At 37.3% G+C, this 22842-nt stretch overlaps 5 protein-coding genes across 7 annotated transcripts in view; 3 read left to right on the top strand and 2 right to left on the bottom strand.

Moving 5' to 3' along the window:
• The window catches only part of LOC142341755 (protein XRP2-like), a 525423-nt gene that overhangs the window by 144025 nt on the left and 358556 nt on the right, over positions 1 to 22842 (bottom strand). The window lies entirely within an intron of this gene.
• Positions 1 to 22842, top strand: part of LOC142341757 (serine/arginine-rich splicing factor 4-like) — a 340718-nt gene that overhangs the window by 3542 nt on the left and 314334 nt on the right. The window lies entirely within an intron of this gene.
• Positions 1 to 22842, bottom strand: part of LOC142341754 (uncharacterized) — a 249763-nt gene that overhangs the window by 203853 nt on the left and 23068 nt on the right. The gene's annotated exons all lie outside the window — the stretch shown is intronic.
• Positions 6045 to 15457, top strand: LOC142341752 (uncharacterized). The gene is made up of 3 exons (XM_075392940.1): positions 6045 to 6744; positions 6814 to 7569; positions 14635 to 15457. The coding sequence occupies exons 1-3, from the start codon at positions 6108 to 6110 to the stop codon at positions 15318 to 15320; spliced, it is 2079 nt and encodes a 692-aa protein (XP_075249055.1). The 5' UTR covers positions 6045 to 6107; the 3' UTR covers positions 15321 to 15457.
• Positions 19224 to 21053, top strand: LOC142341751 (60S ribosomal export protein NMD3-like). Its single transcript, XM_075392939.1, has one exon. It carries the CDS (start codon positions 19278 to 19280, stop codon positions 20814 to 20816), a length of 1539 nt encoding a protein of 512 aa, XP_075249054.1. The 5' UTR covers positions 19224 to 19277; the 3' UTR covers positions 20817 to 21053.

The following is a 22842-nucleotide window of genomic DNA, read 5'->3' as shown; positions in this document are numbered from 1 at the left end:
GCTCTGCGCGCTGATCGCCTCCAGCTTCCTCCGGATGACATTCTTCCGGTTGACGCTCTTCTCTCTTGTTGCCCTACTCCGTAGCTTTCTGATGTAAACCTCGGCATTTTGCGACGCCCGAGCTAAACACTCCCGCTCGTCCACCAGAGCGATACATTCCTTTGTCTTTGTTTCGGCTACATTCGTAACCTCCTCCAACTCTTTCTTCACTATTTCAACCTGCCTCCTGCAGGACTCCCGCTGATTCCCAGCTTATTCCAGCAGTCATTCGGTCTCAAGCAATTGGTCACTTAACCTTTGACCTTCGAGTTTTAAGTGCCGGAGCTCCTCTTCGAGTTCCCAGCAGCTCTTTCCTACCCCGGCAGTTCCCAGTATATCGCTGTTGTCAATCTTCTTTTGCTGTTCCTCGATTCTCGGATGCTCTTATTTAACTCCATAACATTAATTGCGGCTCTATCTACAATATTGGGTGGTTGCAGCTGTTTCAATGTCACCAAGTATCTTTTATTTGAGGTTAATCCAACAATTCGATACACTTGGTGCCCGACTATTGACCTGAACTCGATCAACGAGGGTAGATAGTAGCAATAATTGCCAACTTTTGGTTCTGCCATTCCTACATATCATACACTTAAATGAATCTAATGTGTCAATCTCAATTTCTGTCATATCGGGTACCGATTTAGCCTTTTTTATAATTACAATGTTTGTATTACAGTCACACCGATCAACTGTCATTTTTTTTGTCAATTTTTGTTTCCTAAAACGTATTTTAGATGATTAAAATAACCCAGTTCACCCATTGGGTTAATGGATTGCAGTGCAATTACATGATTGGTGCCACTGCGTGGCATATCGACTGAAAGAAACACACGTACCAAACGATGTATGATTTTAGATCCAATAGAAATAGTTATCAAACTGATGGTTATTTCCCTGGCTAAATGCCAGATTTGTTTCAATTCACTACCCAGGTACTCAAAAAATTAGCAATTCATGCCACTGGTGATTGTATTTCAAATCCGTGTTGAATTACTCTAAATCCTCATTTTCATATAAACCTCCTTGTCCCAGGAAAATTTCTCTCCCTGTTATCTTTTTTCTCGAATGCCTTAATCTTTGGACCGTCTGGCTGAGTTCCAGGTCTTTGTCATTAAAAACACAGAAGTTGACCAATTGACGTTAACTCTGGAATTAGGTATATCGTTGGGTTTATCAATCAGTTGTATTCGTCGGCCATATGTTATCCATGACACATTCTGCAATTGAAGAGGGTTCGGGTACATGGAGTTGCAATTATTGTGTTTGAAGTTTCTATAAATTACTCTAGAAATAATTCCATGTATCTAATTCTTTCTGAACTGTTGTCAGAAGACACCTTAATTGGTAATTCCCTGGTACAAAACTGGTTTTCGACAACATGTACGATAGCGCACCTATGAACATAAAGTATCCCTCCCGCTTTTTTTGCGTGTAAACCCAGAGAGTTTTGATGATTTATGAAAACTTGGTGTGAGTTTCCGTTAATTGGTGTCGTTAAAATTATAGCTTTGTGCAGTTTTTTATTTGAAAAATTAAAAACTCTATTTGGTTCAAATTTTCAAACATGCCTCAAAAATCCCACATAAAAAGTTGGTCAAGTTTTTTGTCATTGATATTTGTCTCAGATATGTCTGCTGGTGAAACGCTTTGTTTCATGGCCGTCAACGTTTCGTTTGTGTAAAACATGTATCTGTGGTTTGTTTCGAAAAACTGAAAATTGTCTATCTATTTTGTCCTGTTTTTCAACTGAACATGTAAATTTCTTTTTCAATCCAATCTGCTCGTCAAGTATTTTTGTTTCGAGCGCGGACTATTTTTGCTCTTATCGAGTCTGAAAGATTAACTATCATTAAGATATTTGATTTTTGTCTTGGTCGAACAGATCTTGTACTGAATCTATTTCAATTGTGTCTCTCTGATATAACAAGGTCCGCTCCTGTTTCAGAGGGTTTTTAAACTATAACTATGTTCCTTCATATGCTTCCCTAGTTTCAATGAACAAAATCCACATTAAAAATTTAGCTTTTATCATGATGTTACCTTGCTGTGTTTCAACTTTTAGATTGATTCAATCAACAGGGTAGAGCAAATTCACTCCTTTTTCAACTCTGCTTTTCATGTGTGTTTTTGACACCTTCTGAGCGATCTCTGTGTCGGTTCGACCAAAATTCATCTCATCAAAGACTTCTTTAGGAACATTGAATTCACAGTCACCAAGACCCAGTAACCGCGCTTTGTACACCTGCCATGGGTTTTGGAAGACTGATTCTTTTATTGGGTAAAACATTGGAATTATTTGTGATTTTTCGTTTAAGTAAGTTGTATCGTCATACCAACCACTTTTTTCGGCACAGTTACAGTGTATGCAGCGCTCTGCATGCAGTATTTTAGTCTATTCATGCTGCTCTTGGCATAGATGAGTCCTCTTTTGTTTACCTTTTTATTCATTTATATGAAACGTTTGGGATTTCATTCGTTCCGTCATGGCGCATTTTTCCGTCTACAGAATGTTCTACAAATCAAACCCTACGATCTCTAAGGATTGTAAAAAACCTAATACGCTAACCAATTGGAGAAGTTTTCAGTTCAGCTGCACGTTCCAATGTGGGTTCCACGCCATCTGCATTTTGCCGTATCACCTTTTATAAAAAATGCGTCATTATCAAATTTTACATCTGAATCATTATCCTTGAATAAAAAAAACGGTCATTGAGTTTCCGTGGACTGTCTCATTGTGAGTTTCGTACAATTTGAAGATTCCTAATGTCACAACTGTATTTGGGCGAAGATCATTCAGTTTTCCTGTTCCTTTTGAATGGAATAGGTTGCCTTTTGAGATGAAACTAATACCCCATGGTTTGTTTTGAAAAACTGAAAATTGTCTATCTTTTTTGTCCTGTTTTTCAACTGAACATGCAAAATTTCTTTTTCAATCCAATTTGCTCGTCAAGTACTTTTAGTTTCAAACGCGGACTATTTTTGGTGTTATTGAGTGTGAAAGATTAACTATCATTAAGATATTTGATTTTTTGTCTTGGTCGAACAAATTTTGTACTGAATCTATTTCAAATGTGTCTCTCTGATATAACAAGGTCCGCTCCTGTTTCAGAGGGTCTTTAAAATATAACTATGTTCCTTCATACGCTTCCCTAGTTTCAAAGAACAAAGTCCCCATTAAAAATTTAGCTTTTATCATGGTGTTACCTTTCTGTGTTTCAACTTTTGGATTGATCCAATCCACGGGGTAAAGCAAATTCACTCCTTTTTCAACTCTGCTTTTCATGTGTGTTTTTGACAACTTCTGAGCGAACTCTGCGTCGGTTCGGCCAAAATTCATCTCATGAAGGACTTTTTTAGGAACATTGAATTCACAGTCACCAAGACCCAGTAACCGCGCTTTGTACAACTGCCATGGGTTTTGGAAGACTGATTCTTTTATTGGGTAAAACATTGGAATTATTTGTGATTTTTCGTTTAAGTAAGTTGTATCGTCATACCAACCACTTTTTTCAGCAGAGTGACCGTATATGCAGCACTCTGCATGCAGTATTTTAGTCTACTCATGCTGCTCTTGGCATAGATGAGTCCTCTTTTGTTTACCTTTTCTTCATTTGTATTAGACGTTTTGCATTTCATCCGTTCCGTCATGGCGAATTTTTCCGTCTACAGAATGTTCTAAAAATCATACCCTACGATCTCTAAGGATTGTGAAAAACCTAATACGCTAACCAATTGGAGAAGTTTCCAGTTCAGCTGCACGTTCGAATGTGGGTTCCATGCCCTCTGTATTTTGCCGTATCACCTTTTAAAAAAATGCGTCATTATCAAATTTTTCATCTGAATCATTATCCTTGAAAAAAATCTGAATCATTATCCTTGAAAAAAATCTGAATCATTATCCTTGTCTTTGAGTTTCAGTGGACTGTCTCATTGTGAGTTTCGTACAATTTGAAGGTTCCTAATGTCACAACTGTATTTGGGCGAAGATCATTCAGATTTCCTGTTCCTTTTGAATGGAATAAGTTGCCTTTTGAGATGAAACTAATACCCCATGAATTGATTATCGAAAAAAACTGAAAACTTTTGTTATTTCATATTTGATTTTGAAAGCACTTTTGAGTTTGCAAATGGTGCGTGAACTTATAATAATATAATAAATACACACAATAAGATTAGTAATAGTAGTATACGTATTAGACGCGGTTTTAGGTTTGACGCACGTGTTTTGAAACCCTCGGTTCAGTTAAACAGTATTCGTTTTAAGCTGTCAGAGTAAGCAATTTTCAGGTTCATTGCAGCTTTTACAGGTGCAATTTACTTGCAATGTGCAGGGTTTCTGCATATTGTAGTGTTAACCAACCATTACCATTAGTTATCGCTCAAACTCTTTTTACTGCATAGTCGTGGTTCTACATTTAAACTTTCTTGAAGACGTTTACCATGTGTTTCGCTCTTATGTAGAAGTTACTGCCAGTCGTTTGTAGTCTTGTTTTCGGCACTATAAAATCTCGTGTTCCTTGTCGTGTAGAGCTTTCGCTCAAGTTGGATTTTGAGAGCTTTCTTATCTGATGAAGCGCTGATGTGGCTTTCTTTGTTTGTTGCTGGCAATTATCAGTCCAATTTTGGCTGCTAGCAACAACCAAACCAAGGTTTTTATGGGTTGACTGACATGCTAATAGTTCACCGCTGATGGACGCTTACAGACGCTTTCCTTTAAAGTTTAACAGGGTACATTTTCGAACATTATGAACTATTTGGTTTTCACACCAAAGTTCAATAGCAGCCGCCCAGTCATCAAGTTCACGTTTTGAGCTCGCTATAAGCTTAAATTATTAGCCACTTTCGTTAATTTGTCTCTAAGTTGTTTGAATATTTTGGGAGAACTACAAGCTCGTCGACTTTCCACCCACAGAGATCTGCGATTTTCCTTTGCTGTTGTCTTCGAGTATTATCACATACAGTTAAATGAAACTATTTAACGCGCTTGAAACTATTTAACGTGTTTGTACGCGCTACTCCGTGCACTAGGTCGGTAATCGCCCATTAGTTCTTGCTTGGCCGGAAGTGCTCCGAAGGCGATCCAATGTTCTGCCGTGTGCTGTTCAAGGCTGGACGCTGGCAGTTGAGGTCTATTAACGGATGCATGAGATAAAGGTCGGCTTTTGAAAAGTCTGCCATGTCCACTGCTTGATTGGGCAAGTAATGCGGCATCCTTTCTGCTCTTGGCCTCTGAGTGGCCTCTGTAGGCGAGCATCACTCTGCTGTGTGTTTCAGGGACGGCTGTTCTGCCTGATTGCCTTCTTTTTTTCCCTCCTTCGCCCTGGTATTTGTGGAGGTACAATGAGGTACAATATACTTCCATGGATTTGGGAGTGGAGGTGGGATTCTGTGTCGTGTTACCTGCCCTTGAGGGCCTCACATAGAGAATGCCAGTGCGTGCAGATTAATGCAGGGGCCTTGTCCTTGTTTGTCGACAGCCACATCAGTGCTGCCAGCCAGCATCGCCGCTTTCTCTGCATCGTAGGAAGACGTGTTGTGCGTCCGCGTTTCTTTATCTTGTGGAATACTTGCGGTTGCTCGACTGCTTCCGGTTGTTCAGATGGTAGTGTAACCAGCTTAAAGCGTCCGTGCACTAGCTGAGACGTCCGTATAGATAGTATTTCTGCTCTAGAGGTTGATTGTAGAGAATACCTCTGTTTTTGATTGTTCTTGTCTCATTTCAAGTGTTTCCCTGATTTCCTTTTTGTTTAAACATGAAAACTCTAATTCACATGTTTTTTCTTTATCGCGACGAATTAATATTTCTCCCTTAATTTAATTACACTGTCAGTTTGAATAACTTTTTTTAAACTCCAAATTGAATTAGTCTCTCTTTTTTGAATGTTTTTTTTTCGTTACTGGTTCACAGCACGCTCAAAAGCCACGAGATTAATTTAATTTCGTATGATGAAAATGGCTATTTCAATCGCTAGTAGTGGCAAATTATTTGGTCAATTATAGGTTGATTAATGAGGCGTTAGTTCACTACAGATGAGGGTGGGAAGTTCCGGTTGTTGCACTAAAATATGGATGAAAATGCAAATAACACTGCATCTGCTGGCGGTAATGCAGTTACCAGTGGCGGAGAGTTCATAGCAGCAGGAATGTCCATAAGACGGCGAAGGAGAAAGAAAAGAGATGCAATTGAAGACTTAGCCCAAGACGCAACGGGAGCTCAAACTAATGGGTCTCCTCCGATCCCATTTTCTCCACCATATGATGAAAGCTGTCGTAATTGCGAACTCGACCCAGCTAGTGGGAGTAACGGAACATTGTTCAAAAGACAAGACAGTGCCGGAGGATCTGAATATGAGCCAGCTTCTAGCTGGGACACAACAAGTGGAAACTCGAACCCGCTCTCAGTTGTTAGCAATTCGTGCAATAGCGAAACATCTCATTGCGCAACTAACAATCATCACCAAAACAATGTCTGCACTCAAAAACCTACGAACAAAGTTACGACGACTGCGTCGGAAGCTTCAAGCTCAACACAGTATTCAGCTCAAGTGAAACAGAATGTAGCTAGCACAACGCAGAGATCAATGATTGATTGTCAAAAAATGCGTTTTGCTAGGAATTTGGCTGAATTTCAAGGCGGATTGCATAAATGCGGAATTTCTGTCAAGGACCACATTGACATATATCGAAGATTTAAGCAATTAGGTAAGGTTTTATTTGAAGAAAGTAGCCACAGTTTTTTTGTTGCTGTATCAAAATTATTTTTTGTTTTAGCGGTCACCGTACCAATTGAAAGCGACTCCTTCACCGATAACCCAGCGGCAACAAAATCTCAGAAACCTCAAAGAAGACACAAACGCCGGATGAAGAAAATGGCAATTGACATGGCGTCGCCAATTGATGCTAATGACTTGGAAATTGTTGCTCAAGAAACAAATCGACGTAAAGGCACAGGTGCTTCGAAAAGCAGCTTGGAGGTAATTAGTTACCCTGTGCCTGAAGTTGAACGAGAAAATGGGAATGGGACTCTGACAAGAAGTAAACCATCCAGCGACAATCTGCGTAATAGTGATTTGGCGCTCAATGTGTCGGCTAACACTAGCGCTAGAAAGAGTCCGTGGAAGAACATCCCATTTAAGTTCTCGTCGGACTATAACTTCAGCACTTCAGTTATAAACCACGATGACTCTAGCAATCAAACTATGGAATTTGACGGCCAGAGCTCGAATACAATTGAAGGTCAACAATCAGGAACACTAAATACGAGCAGTTTGAGCAACCCGTTGGTAATGTCGGACATAGAACATCAAACTAGCAGTTCGAAAATTTTGAATATTTCTAACATTTCGGCAATATCCAAACCTGCCTCGGATGGAGACGAAGTTGTGTGCACTGAAGACACTGCTCAGATTAGCGATGTTCAGACAATCGACAAAAGAGATGACGTGTTTGGAAACAGTGACAGTAATGAGAGCTCAATAGATACTTCTTCACCCAGTCAGGATGAAGCTGCCACGGGTATTTTTACAGGTACGGCCATTGGTATACTAACGCTTCTAGATTTTGTAATGCTTTATACTTAAGCTTTTCTCCGTGCTTTATGATTTAATCGTGACTTCTTTCGCTCATACGACATTCGAATAGAAATGGGGAGCGATTTTTGTCAAATTACTTAAACAAAAGTTTTTGTGTGTGTGTGTGTGTGTTAGTTTTATGTTAATTGTTTCAGAGAAACGTAAGTGAACCTTTTAAATTATCAGTCTTCTCATTGGTTTTAAAACTGATTTGTTTATGAAGTATTCATAATCGGTGATTGGGGTGGAAAATTAGCTGTTTTCGTGATACAACGAACGCAATGTTCCAATTTCGTAATGAGCATAGCAGATAGAACTGATTGGCGTAGATTGACTTGGCAGATCATCTTGGCCAATTGGACTTTGTGTTCGCCTGAAAAAATTAGTTCCTGCTTGTAGTTGACACCTTGCTTCGCTTTTCTCGAGCTTCGTCGAAATTTGAAATCGTGTTTCATGACGATCATTGATTTTGATATTGGTTTACCCGATTTTCACCCATAAAAATTTTATTGCTGTTAAGTGAACAGCTTGAATTGAAAAATTATTTTGCTACTTCGAATCATAGAGTGCCCATTTATCTCAGGGGTGAGCAATATGCTTAACTTTTAAGAAAGATTTGATTTTTACGCAAGATTTGTACAAATCAGCGCTCATTCGTATGTGAAGTTCGTTTCCCCTATTGAAAATTGGGAATTATGGTCGTGGAATTCGTTTTGTCGGCTTCGAATTGTTATCTTGCAAGATTCTGGCAGAATCTTGCATTGAGATACATCGTGTTGCATAATTTTGTTCCGCAAGATTTTGCAAGAGAGCTATTCATCTTGCAAATATGCAAATAAATGGAACATGATGGAAAATGATTAGAATGAGACGATACGTTATTTTTCTGATTACACTAAAGGTTTACAACCAATATGGCATCAATTTTGTTTTTTATTCTGCGCGAATTAAAAATATGAAATAATTTTTAAAAAAATAATTGAAACAATAATGCATCAATGACAGTAGAGCTCGACTGGAACGAAAATGCAAGAATCGTTAAAGATAGGCTTTAGTCTTGCAAGATCTTCCATTATAGCCATCGTCATGTAAGATCTTGCAAGGTAACCATCGTCTTGTAAGGTCTTGCAAGATGGAAGCTTTTTTTACAAGATAACCATCGGATATTGACTAGGGCATAGCTTCAGGTTGACCATAGCCTGACCAATATTCCTGCAATAATTGTACCACGTTTAAGTTTCAGACGAACAGAAGTGGCCATAGTCAACAAAAAGAGCGTTCTTGCTCACTAAATGAAAAGTGAAATGTGGGGAATATTAGAAAAAGACAGCTGAAAACAGGGTGCGATTAATACACTGCTGACTTAAAGCCTACCGCTGCTCCTCTGCGATTACGCAAAAACAAAATTTTTATTTTTATAAGCAGCTATCATCTTTTCAGCTGGCTATTCGCTCCCATTTTATTTTTACAAATCAAAGAATTTGATTTTTATTGGGGGCGGTGTCTTTCTTTTCTTTTTTTTCCAAACATGTAAATTAATAATATAACCGAAAGGTTAAAGTTTACATGCCTTCAGAATAATCCTTTACATGATTTTTGAAGTCGAATTGGAAAAGTGATTTTGAAGTCAAAACGGAGAAGTCAAACAGGAAGTGGAGCAAAAAAGCGAGTGGTTTTGCTCTGTTAATTTTTTTCACTCCAATCTCAAAGCAGAGTCAGAATACGGCGTTTGATTAAAAAAATCGCTTTCTCGTTTGTGGTTTTCTTCACATGCGGCAATTTGACTTTGATGTTTGCTATTTTTTCAATTTTATCGACCGGACAATTCACTTGTCCATTCTTCGTCGTCTTTTGTTTAGTCAGTTCAATTTATTTGAATTGTAGTACAGAACTTGTCCTTCGCTGTGTTTTCTACTAGTCGAATAAAAATTTGTTTCGCTTTTTCTAATTTTTCAGCTTTTTGACATTTTGCGTGAAATCCTTTTGATTTTTCTAGGCTAGTTTCATTCTTCATTCTTTTCACTCATAGTTTTTTAAACATCAGTTGCTCAGCAAAGCAAAGTAAAATCAGTGGAATCAGTAACAAAGAACGGAATCACAAAAAGAAACCTAGAAAGCCCATTTTTACATGCCCACTCCTTGAGCTTTGTTCTTATAAGTTTTAGTCACCGTCTCTAAAGGTTATTGGTGTTGATGCTCGCCCCATGTATACTCTCTTCAAGGAACATAAGTGTGACTAACTTCGACTTGAAATAAAATAGTGCGCACTTTAAATCTGTTTTTGTACAAATATCAGTTTTTATATTCTGTTTTTAAAAGCCGCCTCAGCTTCTCAGTCGGCTATTATTGCGCTCCTAATGTTTTAAAATTCAAAGAATCTGAATTGTATTGGGCGCTGTCTTTTTTTAAAGATCTGTTCACACACTTTCATGATTTTTGAAGTCAAATTGGAGTAGTGATTTTGGTCATGCCGAAACAGGAAGTGGATGGAAAAAGCGAGTGGTTTTGCGGCGTGAAGTTTTTTCGCTCTATTTTTTAAGTAGAGTGAGAAAACTGTGTTGGAACTAAAGTTCGCTTTCTCACTAGTGGTTTTTTGTTCAAATGCGGCTTTTTCACTTTGGTTTTTACTGTTTTTTCCATTTTTTGGTTTGGATTTTTAAATGTTTTTCCCAATCCATTTATAGCTCATTCTAGGCCTAGTTTTTTGTTTGAAACAATTTTATAATTCGGGCTAGTGGTTTTTTTTGTTTGCATGCGGCATTTTGACATTGATTTTCTGTTTTTTTTTGTTTTATCTAATTTTTTTAAATATGGTTTTCCCAATTCACTCAAAGTCCGTTCTAAGTATTTTTTTGTTTAGTCAATGAAAGTTCTTTTAATTGTACGTCAGGACTCGTCCTGCTATTTTTTTTACATCGTCGAATAAAAATTTTTTGCTTTACCTTAGTTCACAGCTTGTTCAACATTTTGCGTGAAATCTTTTCGATTTTTCTAGGCTAGTTTCATTCTTTATTCTTTTCACTCATAGTTTTTTAAACATCAGTTGCTCAGCAAAGCAAAGTAAAATCAGTGGAATCAGTATCAAAGAACGGAATCACAAAAAGAAACCTAAAAAGCCCGTTTTTACATGCCCACTCCTTGAGCTTTGTTCATGTAAGTTTTAGTCACCATCTCTAAAGGTTATTGGTGTTGATGCTCGCCCCATGTATACTCTCTTCAAGGAACATAAGTATGACTAACCTCGACTTGAAATAAAATAGTTCGCATTTTAAATCTGTTTTTGTACAAATACCAGTTATATTATTCTGTTTTTTAATTGACGCCTCAGCTTCTCAGCCGTCTATTAAAGCGCTCCTAATGTTTTAAAATTCAAAGAATCGGAATTGTATTGGGGCGCTGTCTTTTTAAGGATCTGTTCACCCACTTTCATGATTTTTGAAGTCAAATTGGAGTAATGATTTTGTTCATGCCGAAACAGGAAGTGGATGGAAAAATCGAGTGGTTTTGCGGCGTAAAGTTTTTTCGCTCTAATTTTTAAGTAAAGTGAGAAAACGGTGTTTGAACTAAAGTTCGCTTTCTCACTAGTAGTTTTCTGTTCAAATGCGTCAATTTCACTTTGGTTTTTACTGTTTTTTCCATTTTTTGGGTTGGATTTTTTTCTAAATGTTTTTCCCAATCCATTTATAGCTCATTCTAGGCCTAGTTTTTTGTTTGAAACAATTTTATAATTCGGGCTAGTGGTTTTTTTTGTTTGCATGCGGCATTTTGACATTGATTTTCTGTTTTTTTTTGTTTTATCTAATTTTTTTAAATATGGTTTTCCCAATTCACTCAAAGTCCGTTCTAAGTATTTTTTTGTTTAGTCAATGAAAGTTCTTTTAATTGTACGTCAGGACTCGTCCTGCTATTTTTTTTCACATCGTCGAATAAAAATTTTTTGCTTTACCTTAGTTCACAGCTTGTTCAACATTTTGCGTGAAATCTTTTCGATTTTTCTAGGCTAGTTTCATTCTTTATTCTTTTCACTCATAGTTTTTTAAACATCAGTTGCTCAGCAAAGCAAAGTAAAATCAGTGGAATCAGTATCAAAGAACGGAATCACAAAAAGAAACCTAAAAAGCCCGTTTTTACATGCCCACTCCTTGAGCTTTGTTCATGTAAGTTTTAGTCACCATCTCTAAAGGTTATTGGTGTTGATGCTCGCCCCATGTATACTCTCTTCAAGGAACATAAGTATGACTAACTTTGACTTGAAATAAAATAGTTCGCATTTTAAATCTGTTTTTGTACAAATACCAGTTATATTATTCTGTTTTTTAATTGACGCCTCAGCTTCTCAGCCGGCTATTAAAGCGCTCCTAATGTTTTAAAATTCAAAGAATCGGAATTGTATTGGGGCGCTGTCTTTTTAAAGATCTGTTCACCCACTTTCATGATTTTTGAAGTCAAATTGGAGTAATGATTTTGTTCATGCCGAAACAGGAAGTGGATGGAAAAATCGAGTGGTTTTGTGGCGTAAAGTTTTTTCGCTCTAATTTTTAAGTAAAGTGAGAAAACGGTGTTTGAACTAAAGTTCGCTTTCTCACTAGTAGTTTTCTGTTCAAATGCGTCAATTTCACTTTGGTTTTTACTGTTTTTTCCATTTTTTGGGTTGGATTTTTTTTCTAAATGATTATCCCAATCCATTTATAGTTCATTCTGGGCCTAGTTTTTGCCTGAAACAATTTTCCAATTCTGGCTTGTTGTTTTTGTTTGCATGCGGCATTTTGACATTGATTTTCTGTTTTTTTTGTTTTATCAATTTTTTTTTAAATATGGTTTTCCCAATTCACTCAAAGTCGGTTCTAGGTCTATTTTTTTGTTTAGTCAATGAAAATTCTTTAAATTGTACGTCAGGACTTGTACTGCTATGTTTTTCACTTCGTCGAATAAAAATTTTTTTGCTTTACCTTAGATCACAGCTTGTTCAACATTTTGCGTGAAGTCTTTTTGAATTCTCCAGGCTAGTTTTACTCTTCTTTCTTTCTGTTGAAAGTGTTTTTAGACAGCAGTTGCCTAGCAAAGCGATTCAAATTGAACAGAGTCAATATCAAAAAATGAAATCAGAAATAGAAACGGGATGAACACATAAAACGCAATTTTAGATGCCCGGTACTGAAACTTTGTTCTTAGTTACCATATTTAATGCTTATTGATATTGATACTAGTTCGTACTTTAAAATTGTTTGTACAAAAATCGTTGTTTCACTAGTTTTTTCTTTCAATCGCAATCTTTATTATGGGAATCATCGGAGGCTATTTTCCGGCAATCTGCCGGGTATGTTTTCCAATCCCAGTCGGATTGTGGGAATCAACGGCAGCCATATTCCGGCGATCTGCTGGATATGTATATAAATTTCCAGCGCTGCCTTTTTAAACTTTGTCACAATTTAATTAAGTATCCTTTTGTGTTCTTGAAAAGATAATTACATATCGGCAGTTTCGTCTGAGAAACGAAAAAAAACAGATGCTTTCATTAAGTATTTCATTGATGGCTGTGAGCTGAAAGAATGATATATGGTTTTATCAGCTATGAAGTTAAAAATTTGGCCATCAGGTCTTTCCGGGGCACGCAAAAATTTTCGCTTTAAAATCAGTAATGATGAATCTAAGATCTAGCTTTTAATTAATTGTTTGGTTCCCCCCAAAAGCTCTGAGAATAGAAACAAATTCTGAGATTTAATTATTAAATTTTTGTGAACTCATCGCAATATCTTATATTGTTTTTATCTCATGAGCTCTACCGGGATTATCTTTGCTAATATGTAGGCGACAGGTTTTGCTGAAAAATGAAAACTCAAAATAAAGGACAGAATGAATCTTACTTTAAAAATCTTGTTACAACTACGTTTCAATTTTTAAAATGCTTTAATCAATTCTCAAGTGTACATAAGCCGGCAAAAAACACGTCAAGGACGTGTTGGGTTAGATCTCTGTATCACTAGATGGATACTAATTAATAGTTTGATGTTTTGAGCATTATTTCAGTCGTCATTGTGTACGCATGAAAAGTGTTTGTACACTCGCAGTTGTAAAACTGAGTTGATTAACTTTGAGGCTTTTAATGCTACCTTTTTCTTTTGGTCCATCCAGAAAAGCTCTGTCGATTGGATATCTAACTGATTCTACTGGTACACCTCACTGAAAACTAGCTTATAACATTGTCTTCTTGAAAAGACCAAAAATCCTTTTTTAAGGCTGGTATAGTGTCAGTTTTTCTGGAATATATTACATTCTGCGCGTCTGTACTATGCGTATGGAATTCATCATGGAACTGGAATTAGTGATTTCACATATGTTCTGCAAAAAAATATTACGTCTAAACTTGCGACAATACTAGGGACATCAGATTGCCTTCTCTTAATTTTTTTATCGTGTTAAAGCTGACAAATAACGCAAGGAAAATGAATTTTTCAGCCTTGTAATTTTAATTATGCAAATATTGTGGTTATCAACCATGTGAACAATAAAAATAAATCAGTTGGCCCAACAGCGGTTTATCTCAAGATTAAACTGAATTTCAGCGGAAAAAATGGAATAATTTGTTTTTAAGGCACATCTCAATGAGTTGAATTTTCGGTTGTTAGTCTTGGATTTCCTCTGCTGAAACAAAATTGTACAGAATACTTAAAAATTTTGTCAAATGCTCTTAAATTTTGATGCACTTATATAGGAACTGTTGGTTATTTCGCTGTTGGTTAATCAAGTTTTTTTGTGGCTGAGTGCAAAATACTGCTACAATGGGACAAATGTAGCCTCGCTACTCAATTTGAAAGCTATTCAATTGATACTTACTGTCTTCATTCGAAAGTTTGGGTGACAATAGGGAGTCTATTAGTCTAATTCACGCAAAGTGGCAGGGAGGAAAATTTATAACTCTATCGTCTGTACCATTGGTTGAGAGCAATTTGTTGAACTTGAATTTACTTATTTGTTTCAATTCTAATTTGAGTCTACAGTTTGAATTGTAGTTGATTTATAGCTGACGAAGGTCGCGAAGGAGACGATGAGCTCTCAGAAAACGATGAAACTAGAAGTGTTTGCGGCTTGCCCTGTGCTGTTCCGTGGTGGGAAGAAGGCGAAATATCAGAAGTGACCCACCGACCAGAGTTCGACGCCAAGCTGAACCAAATATTGGAAGGAATTAAAGCCGTCACCAGTCACGATTCCGTCAATGCCTTTTTGCAGTCATCGGCAGCGCTGGGAACCTTCCATCCCGGGATTTGTAAAAGGGCTTTACCTAGTACAACGGAGGTTTTGGATTCTCGCGATAATTCTTCAGAGTCATATGAGCATCTTACCTCCCCAGACGGAAGCTCAAAGAGCAAACGTAGTCGATATTCTATTGTTGGCAACGGTTCATCCAGGCAACGTTACGCAAAATTTTACTATTCCTCAAAGCACAAGAAGAAAAGACGACGGAGTTATTCGGGCGAATTGAAAAACCGGCCGACTAGTAGTAGGCTTTCGGGGTTCAGAGAGTGCCCGGAACCCTCAGAAAGGGTGCTACCGGAGTCCAATGTTGGACATAAGATGCTACTGAACATGGGCTGGACGCCAGGAGGAGGTCTGGGGAGCGAGGGAAAAGGCATTTCAGAACCAGTGGTGCTAAAGTCTCAGATTAATAAGAAGGGATTTGGATATTTCGCAAAACCTACAGGCTGCTGAAAGGAATTAAATTATTGATGTAGTTTAATAGTTTAACCTCAGGTAGTGTAGGCAAAGTTTTATTGTTTGTATCGCTTGGAAACATTTGATGAATAAAATAATTGACTATCTTAAGAATAGATATTTTTAGAGTTCCATTGTTTTTTTTAATCCATTAGCCGCTATTTACCACTGTTTGAAAAAATACATGCTTAGTTCTATTCTTAACGCTTTTTAATAGCATTTCAAAGGCTCTCCGTAGCCAAATTGGTTTTTAATTGCTCTCAAACGAAGTTTGTAGCAATTATTAATTATATTAGCCCTGTCGGTCTTTTTAATGCAATTTTTCGCGTGACTGATTTTTCGTCTGACGCTTATGACTTTTCGTCCTCAGAAACGGGATAAACAGGTAGCGCCCAGCGGTCATTAAGTACTCTTACAGCCTTTCAGCTCTGTTTCAGCTCAAATTGTTTTGGAGACTTGCGGTCTAAGTGTGCATCCCCCCTAATTCCGGACTAGCTACTGACGAACAACCGCTCGCTAAAAACACGCAAATTTATAATATTTTGCAAATTTTTTTCAAGCTTTTTGGAAAGTTTTTGACATCTTTTTATTTTTCATCAGCCCTAGGTATCAAGGAACCTCCTTTAGGCTTCAATAATAGGTTACTGCATCGTTTCTAGTGGCAATGGAATGGTTTCAACATTTTAACCTCACGAATTTTAGCTTTTTTCGGGGGCCAAAAAACACCCTAAGGTGTTTGATAATAAGTTAGTGACAATTTTTTTTAATAGCCGCACAGCGATAGCTGGGGCTATTATTGGCCTTCTCTTGGTTTTTTTTTATTTCGTCGTCATGATTTTTGTTACGACCATATGACGTCACAGCCACTTTTTGTTCATTCGTTCATGCAATTTCAACTGAATTGCATGTGACGTCATTTTTCGCTCTTAGTGGAGCGAGTTTTTTTTTGTTCATGCGCGTGATTAAATTTTTGGTCACACTTGACTTACCTCACTCACAAAAATGACTTCCTCACTTTGAAATTGACTTTTATTTACTTTAATTCAAAGAGATATGGTCAAATGGGAGTGTGTCACTCTAGATGAAGGTTATTTGAGATCAGCTAATAGAGGCAGCAATAACTTATACAGACTTTTAATCAAAATATAACAGATCAGCCTTCAATGAGAAGACGATTTTTTTGGTCTGTCTTTTTTACTGTTTTTTTTAGACTGCCGATCTACGAATCTATTGCGGCTATTTTCTGGCAATCTGCGAGCTATGTTTTTGTGGCTAATTGAATTGTTTCTGGCGGTAACTCTTTAAAATCGAGTAAAAAATTTTACTATTTTTTGAACATTTTTTTTCGAATGGTTTTACTGTTTCGCAATTGAGACGTTTTCAAAAATTACTTAGACATGAAGATGGCTATGTATTGTTCTGAAACTTCAAATGCTTAATTGCAAAATGTCCATGTATTTTTTACCTTTTTTTATTTGTTAAATTAGAGTTCGTAATTTAGTTTTTTGATTTTTCGGCGATTGCGAGATAGTTTTTCAATTTTTTCCACAATGTATGTATTCTGTACATTCTAGCGTGTTTCTTGCTAGACTTCTCCTAAATCCTATAGTTTATTCGCCCTGCCTTAATTAAATTGAAAATTATCGAAAATAACTAATGATTTTTGTCTTTTTCCTTTGAATTTTTTAAAGTTTTTTGTTTGCAATTGATTTTATTTAACATATGGCACTGGGTTTTGCTAGCTTCACTTTTACAATTTCTGAAGAATTCTTTTTCTGCAAATTTTCCTAGGGTTTGGTTTTAGTAACCTACGAATTTTGCGTTTGAATATTCTGTCTTTTTTCTTTTTCTCGATTAATTTTTATTTATTTGTTGGTCATTGTTTAGTTTTATTGCTCTTATTGTGATTTAAAGCGATAACTAATGTTTATAGTTAAAGCAAGGAAAATGTTGCTGCCCATTGATTACTGTTTTTATTTTGTAAAATAATGTTTCGATTGAGAGAAATAACAATTTTTGGTCATTTCTTGCAGTATTGTTGGTTTTTTGTTGTTTTTTTTTGGTTTTTTCATCCTCAAGAGCCAAAGAACCTCCTCTAGGTGTTGAAAATAGGTTACTGTATAATTTCTAGATGTAATGGAATGTCTTGCAACATTTTAACATCAGGAATTTTAGCATTTTTTGACAGTTTTTGTCATTTTTTTTTCCAATTTTTTGACAGTCATTACTCAAGTTTTTCTACCCTCAAGGGATAGAAAATCTCAATTAGGGTTTGATAGTAAGTTAATGGGAAATTTTTGTTGGTCATGGATTAATTTTCAACCTTTTAATATTACAAGTTTTAGCAATTTTTTTTAATAAAATCTGCAATTTTTAAGTTTATTGAAACTTTGTTAATTTTTAGGTTTCGCTACAGAACTTCCTCTAGTGTTTGATAATATGTTACTGCTTGATTTATAGATGCAATGGAGTGTTCTTCAAGATTTTGATATCATGATTTTAAGCAATTTTTTTAAAATATTTGCCCTTTTTTCTTTTTGATTTTTTCCGGCACCAGGGGCCCTGGGACCTCCTCCGAGGTTTGATAAGCTGCTGCATAGTTTTTGGATCAGTTTTTGGAGAGTTATTGAAATGGTTATCAATGTTTTAATTACTCCAGTTTTAGAAATTTTTTGATAAAATTTGTTTAAAGTTTTTGGAAATTTATCATGTTCCAAGTGTGTGGATCTTTATGAGCCAGTGAAACTATTTCAGGCTTGCAACAGGGATATTGGATGGTCTCTTGAGACAATGGAATGGTTCTTAAGTTCTTAGTTTCTTGAATTTTAGCAAGATTTTGTTAAAATTTGCCTTTTTCAAAATTATTTGGATCTAAAAATTCTGTTTCGGCCCCGCAATATTTTTATGACCCGCTGTTACAAATTATATGTTGTTATATAGCTCGTTACTATTTAAGAAATTAGCACGTGTGCCTGGGTGTCATAAAAAAGTTTATGCTCACTAAGCGGGGGCAAAGAAGAATAGATTCAATTTTTCAATATTTTTTGTCCTTTTCTGAGTTACGACCATTACTGGCCAACGTTTTAAGTCTCGGAGATGGGTTACTTGTTAAAACTTTCTTGACAAAAAATGGTTTTAAATTTTTTTACTGCGAAATTTGAAAAAAAATTAGAAATTGCGGAGTCGAATTCCATCATGGAAAATATTCGTATCTCTTTCTCTCTCTGTCGGTTAGGGTTTCTTTCCCTCTTTCTCGTTCACGTTTTATCTCTCTCTTTCTCTCTCTCTCTCTCTTTGTTGATGCCGCACTTCAGCTGCTGTTATGTGGCGTATTGTCATCATCTCTGATTCTCATTAACAATAGGTTATACTAGAAATGTTTTTTATCTTAAATGACTTAACAGGCACTTTTTAGGAAATCGTTGTTAATTGCTCTCAAAAGCAATTTGTAGCAAATATATTAATCCGGTTTGTCTCTTTTATGCAGTTTTTCGCCTGGCCGATTTTTTGTCGGACCCAATCGACCTTCGTCTTCAGAAACGGGATAAAGCGGTAGCTCCCTGTTTGCATTAAGTTCTCTTAGAGCTGTTCAGCCCACTAGTTTTCAAGTATGCGATGAACAGAAGCTGAACAGAGATTTATGGTGTTAAGGGCGGTTCTTAGAAATTGATCCCACACCCCACCCACCGCCCCCACATTAGTCCCCCAATCCACTTTTGCACGCCCGCTGTGGTGCACCCCCGCTGCGGTGCACCCCCGCTGCGCTCAACTTACGCCCCTTCAATTAATCTTAAGCTAGCCTCACTAAACCGTGGCTAGCTACTGAAGAAGCCAACCGCTCGCAGGTCGTTTGAGAGCAATTCGCCCGACGCTAGTCGGTTATGTTTTTAGGTAATTGCTGTTTTTTATCGTCACTGAAATTATTGGAAAGTTCTGTTATCAAATTTCAGAGCCATGGACACCGATTCAGCGATATTCGGACCTTCAGAGAATGTGGTCATTTTATGCTGCCAATGTTCGACTCCAATTCAACCGAACGCAGCCAACATGTGTGTAAATTGCATCAAAGTGCAAGCTAATATCGTCGATGAAATCTCAACTAGCAACACACTTGAAGTTTGTCAGAAATGCTCTCGCGTACTTCAACCACCTAATCAATGGATAACCGCAGATTTGGAATCAAAGCAGTTATTGGGAATTTGCCTGAAGCGAATCAAAGGTTTGAAGAAAAGTCTTCGACTCGTGGACGCTTCGTTTCTGTGGACTGAGCCGCATTCAAAAGTTGTGAATGTTAAAATTGTGGTTGAGAAAGAAATAGAAGCCGGTACAATTCTGCGACAGAATGTAGTTGTCACTTTCATCATTCAAAATCACATGTGCGATGATTGTCATCGAACTGAAGCTCAAGATTTCTGGAAAGCGGTTGTACAAGTTCGTCAGAAAACAACTCATAGAAAGACATTCTATTACCTGGAACAGCTAATTCTCAAATATAATCAGCATTCATTATGCACTAATGTTAAAACCGAAAGCGGTGGAGTTGATTTCTTTTTTGCACGAGAACAGGAAGCGCGGAAGTTTCTAGAATTTGTTCAGCAAGTGGTACCTTGTCGATACACAGCGTCGAGGAAACTTAAATCGCACGATACGCATGATAACGTGTACAATTATAAGCACAATTTCAGTATTGAAATTGTTCCTGTTTGTCGTGAAAATATAGTGGCTCTTCCCAAGAAATTAGCCCAATCTTTGGGCAATTTATCTCAATTGTGTATATGTATTCACGTGACAAATCTGATTACGTTAATCGATCCATTTACATTGCATGTTGGTGAGGTATCGGCAAACGTTTTCTGGAGGGAGCCGTTTTCGGCCATTTGCACGCCAACTCAATTGACCGAATTCGTAATTATCGAGGTCGAAATTGTGGACGAGTCAGAAATGAACCTTGGAAGCGGTGGTGTCGTTTCGAACCGACACATGCTTGCAGATGTTTACATGAGCCGACCAAATGAAATCGGACTGTCGCAAGTACACACCAGGACTCATTTAGGACACCTTCTGAGACCCGGAGATACTGTACTGGGGTTTGACTTCCGTTACAGCAACGTCAATCACGCGATTCTTGAGACCATGTCTGCTGATAAGATTCCAGACGCTATTATCGTGAAGAAAATCTACCCAAACCGCGTGAAACGAAACCGAGAACGAAACTGGAAGCTGAAAAAATTGGGAATCAATCATCGCGATTCAGTGTCGTACAGTAACGACGGAGATTACGCCGATTTCTTAGAAGATTTGGAGGAAGATCCGGTAATGAGGAGCAAAGTGAATATCTATGCGGATAAAGGGAAGCAGAAGCAGGGATCATCGAGAGTGCAAGATCACGGAGATGGAATGGAAGTTGACGGAGCGAATAATGCGGATGAAGAATATCCAAAGATTTCTCTGGCGGAAATGTTGGATGATCTGAATTTAGATGGGGCTGAGTGAATTCATGAAAAAAATATTAAATAGCTCCGATAATAATTCATTTGCGGTATAAATGTTTAATGAGAAATTGGTTTTGAATTATCAACCTCGCTCCTAAACTCTTTTAATAAACTTAGAGCATTCTTCACTTTAAATTAATGTGGAATTTGTTCTCATTGAATGTCTGAGAAAATAACCAAGGGTTGGATTGTATTGGTGATCTGTCTTTTTACAATCCGAAATACAACTTGAAAGGGATTATTGGTTTTATTGAGGCTTTCTTAACAGAAGTACTATTTGTTCAAACGTTTTGACCTAAAAGAGAAAGTGGGTAAAATTACCGTGTGAACTGAGCTAGAGAAGTAGTCTGATCAAGCGATGCGTTCAATGAATGACTCTTCAACTTTCAAAAGTGTTTTTGACAAAATGGCACATATTTATAACCGTTTTTAGCCGTTTTTTGTCCAATGGGCCCAGTTTATTTTGTAATTTGTTTTTTTTAAATAATTTATAGTCCATGCCGTATTAATTTGTAACCCTCTGAAATTGATAACACAGTGTTTTTGAGAAGCTACCATCTTTTTGATGCATTCAAAGTGTAAAATGGGCACATATTTCTCAATTTTTAATTATTTGCACTTTCAGGCATTTTAGTTTCGTTTTAATATTGAATTATTTTTTGGCTTTGTCTTTTTTCAAAATATTTTTATGTTTCGAATATTGAAATCTGTTCCCTTTTTTAATCTACAGGAGGATGGTTGTGCAGTTTTTTTAAGCATTGATTGCTGAATCCAGAAAAGTATTTGTTTAACAGCTGCGAAGCGATAGCGGCTATTATTGGTGACATCGTGGACTTCTTTAATTCGTCGTCTCTCTCCATCGATGATTCTTGCGACCATTGATTTTTTCAATTCGTGACTTCTACTGCTTTGCAGTTATAATTTGTGTGCGTTACGTCATTTGTTCTGCTTTTAGGTCACTTGCGTTACTTAACTCACTCAAAAAAATGACTTCTGAGCTCACTTAATGAACTTTAATTTTAATGAACATTTACTAGTTAAAGATCAATAGTATGCATAAAGATTTAGTTAAAGATCAATGGCAGCAAGTATTATCAAACGTGTTGAAAGCTAGAAATGTCACTTTTTACTGAAATATTTTATAACACAGCTATTTTCATGTTGGTATCTTTCGAATGTTTAATAGTTCTCTGCCGAGTTATGGTTGGCTGACTGATCTTGCAGAAGATGCAGTTAAAATTGGTCTGAATAATGGCTAAGAAATTGCTTTCTAGCGTTTTACAGAGAATTTTTTTGAATGTTTTTTTAATAGCCGCGAAGCGATAGCGGCTATTATTGGGGACATCGTGGTTTTTAGGACTCGAAGAGTAGTATTGAGATTCTACAGGTTTTTTTTAGCAGTAAGCAAGTTTTCATGACTTGAATTTTGACTTCTTTCTGTTCGAGTACTTACCTCCGTTTTTGATTGTTGACTTCTGTTTTCGAACATTGGACTTTAACAGTAGCTTCGTTTGTAATGTTTATTACTGAGGAACTGCTGATAATATTCAAGGTGAAGAGATCATTTTGAGATTTTTGTTCCTATATAAGTCACCCCAAATTATCAAAACTACACTGCACAACAACAGGTAGGTGGTGGGGGGGGGTAGAAAGTTTGTGGGTGGATAGATAGGTTGGGAAGTTGGGTAGTGCTGAGGTAGTTGGGGGGGGGGGGGGGGGGGAGGAGGGTAGGTTGGTGTAGCTAGGTGGAGGGAGGGTGTAGGGGTAGGTGGGGGGGGGCTAATTTGGGGGAAGGTAGGTGGGGGGGGGGGGGTAGTTAGGTGAAGGGAGGGGTTAGTTTGCGGGGTAGGGGGGGAGGAGGGGGGTAAGTTGGGGCGGGGGGAGGTAGCTAGGTTGAGGGAGGGGGTAGTGGTAGTTGGGGGGGGGGGGGGGCGGGGGGGCGGTGAAGGGGGTGGGCACCTACCTCTCCAACCTATCTTCCCACCCACCCCACCTAGCTCCCCCACACCTAAAATATTGTCGGCAAA

This window comes from Convolutriloba macropyga, chromosome 6 (genome assembly GCF_964194025.1).
Source record: "Convolutriloba macropyga chromosome 6, txConMacr16.3, whole genome shotgun sequence".
Lineage (NCBI taxonomy): Eukaryota > Metazoa > Xenacoelomorpha > Acoela > Convolutidae > Convolutriloba > Convolutriloba macropyga.
Note: the sequence above shows the minus strand (reverse complement) of the source record. Positions and strands in the feature narration are given on the sequence as shown.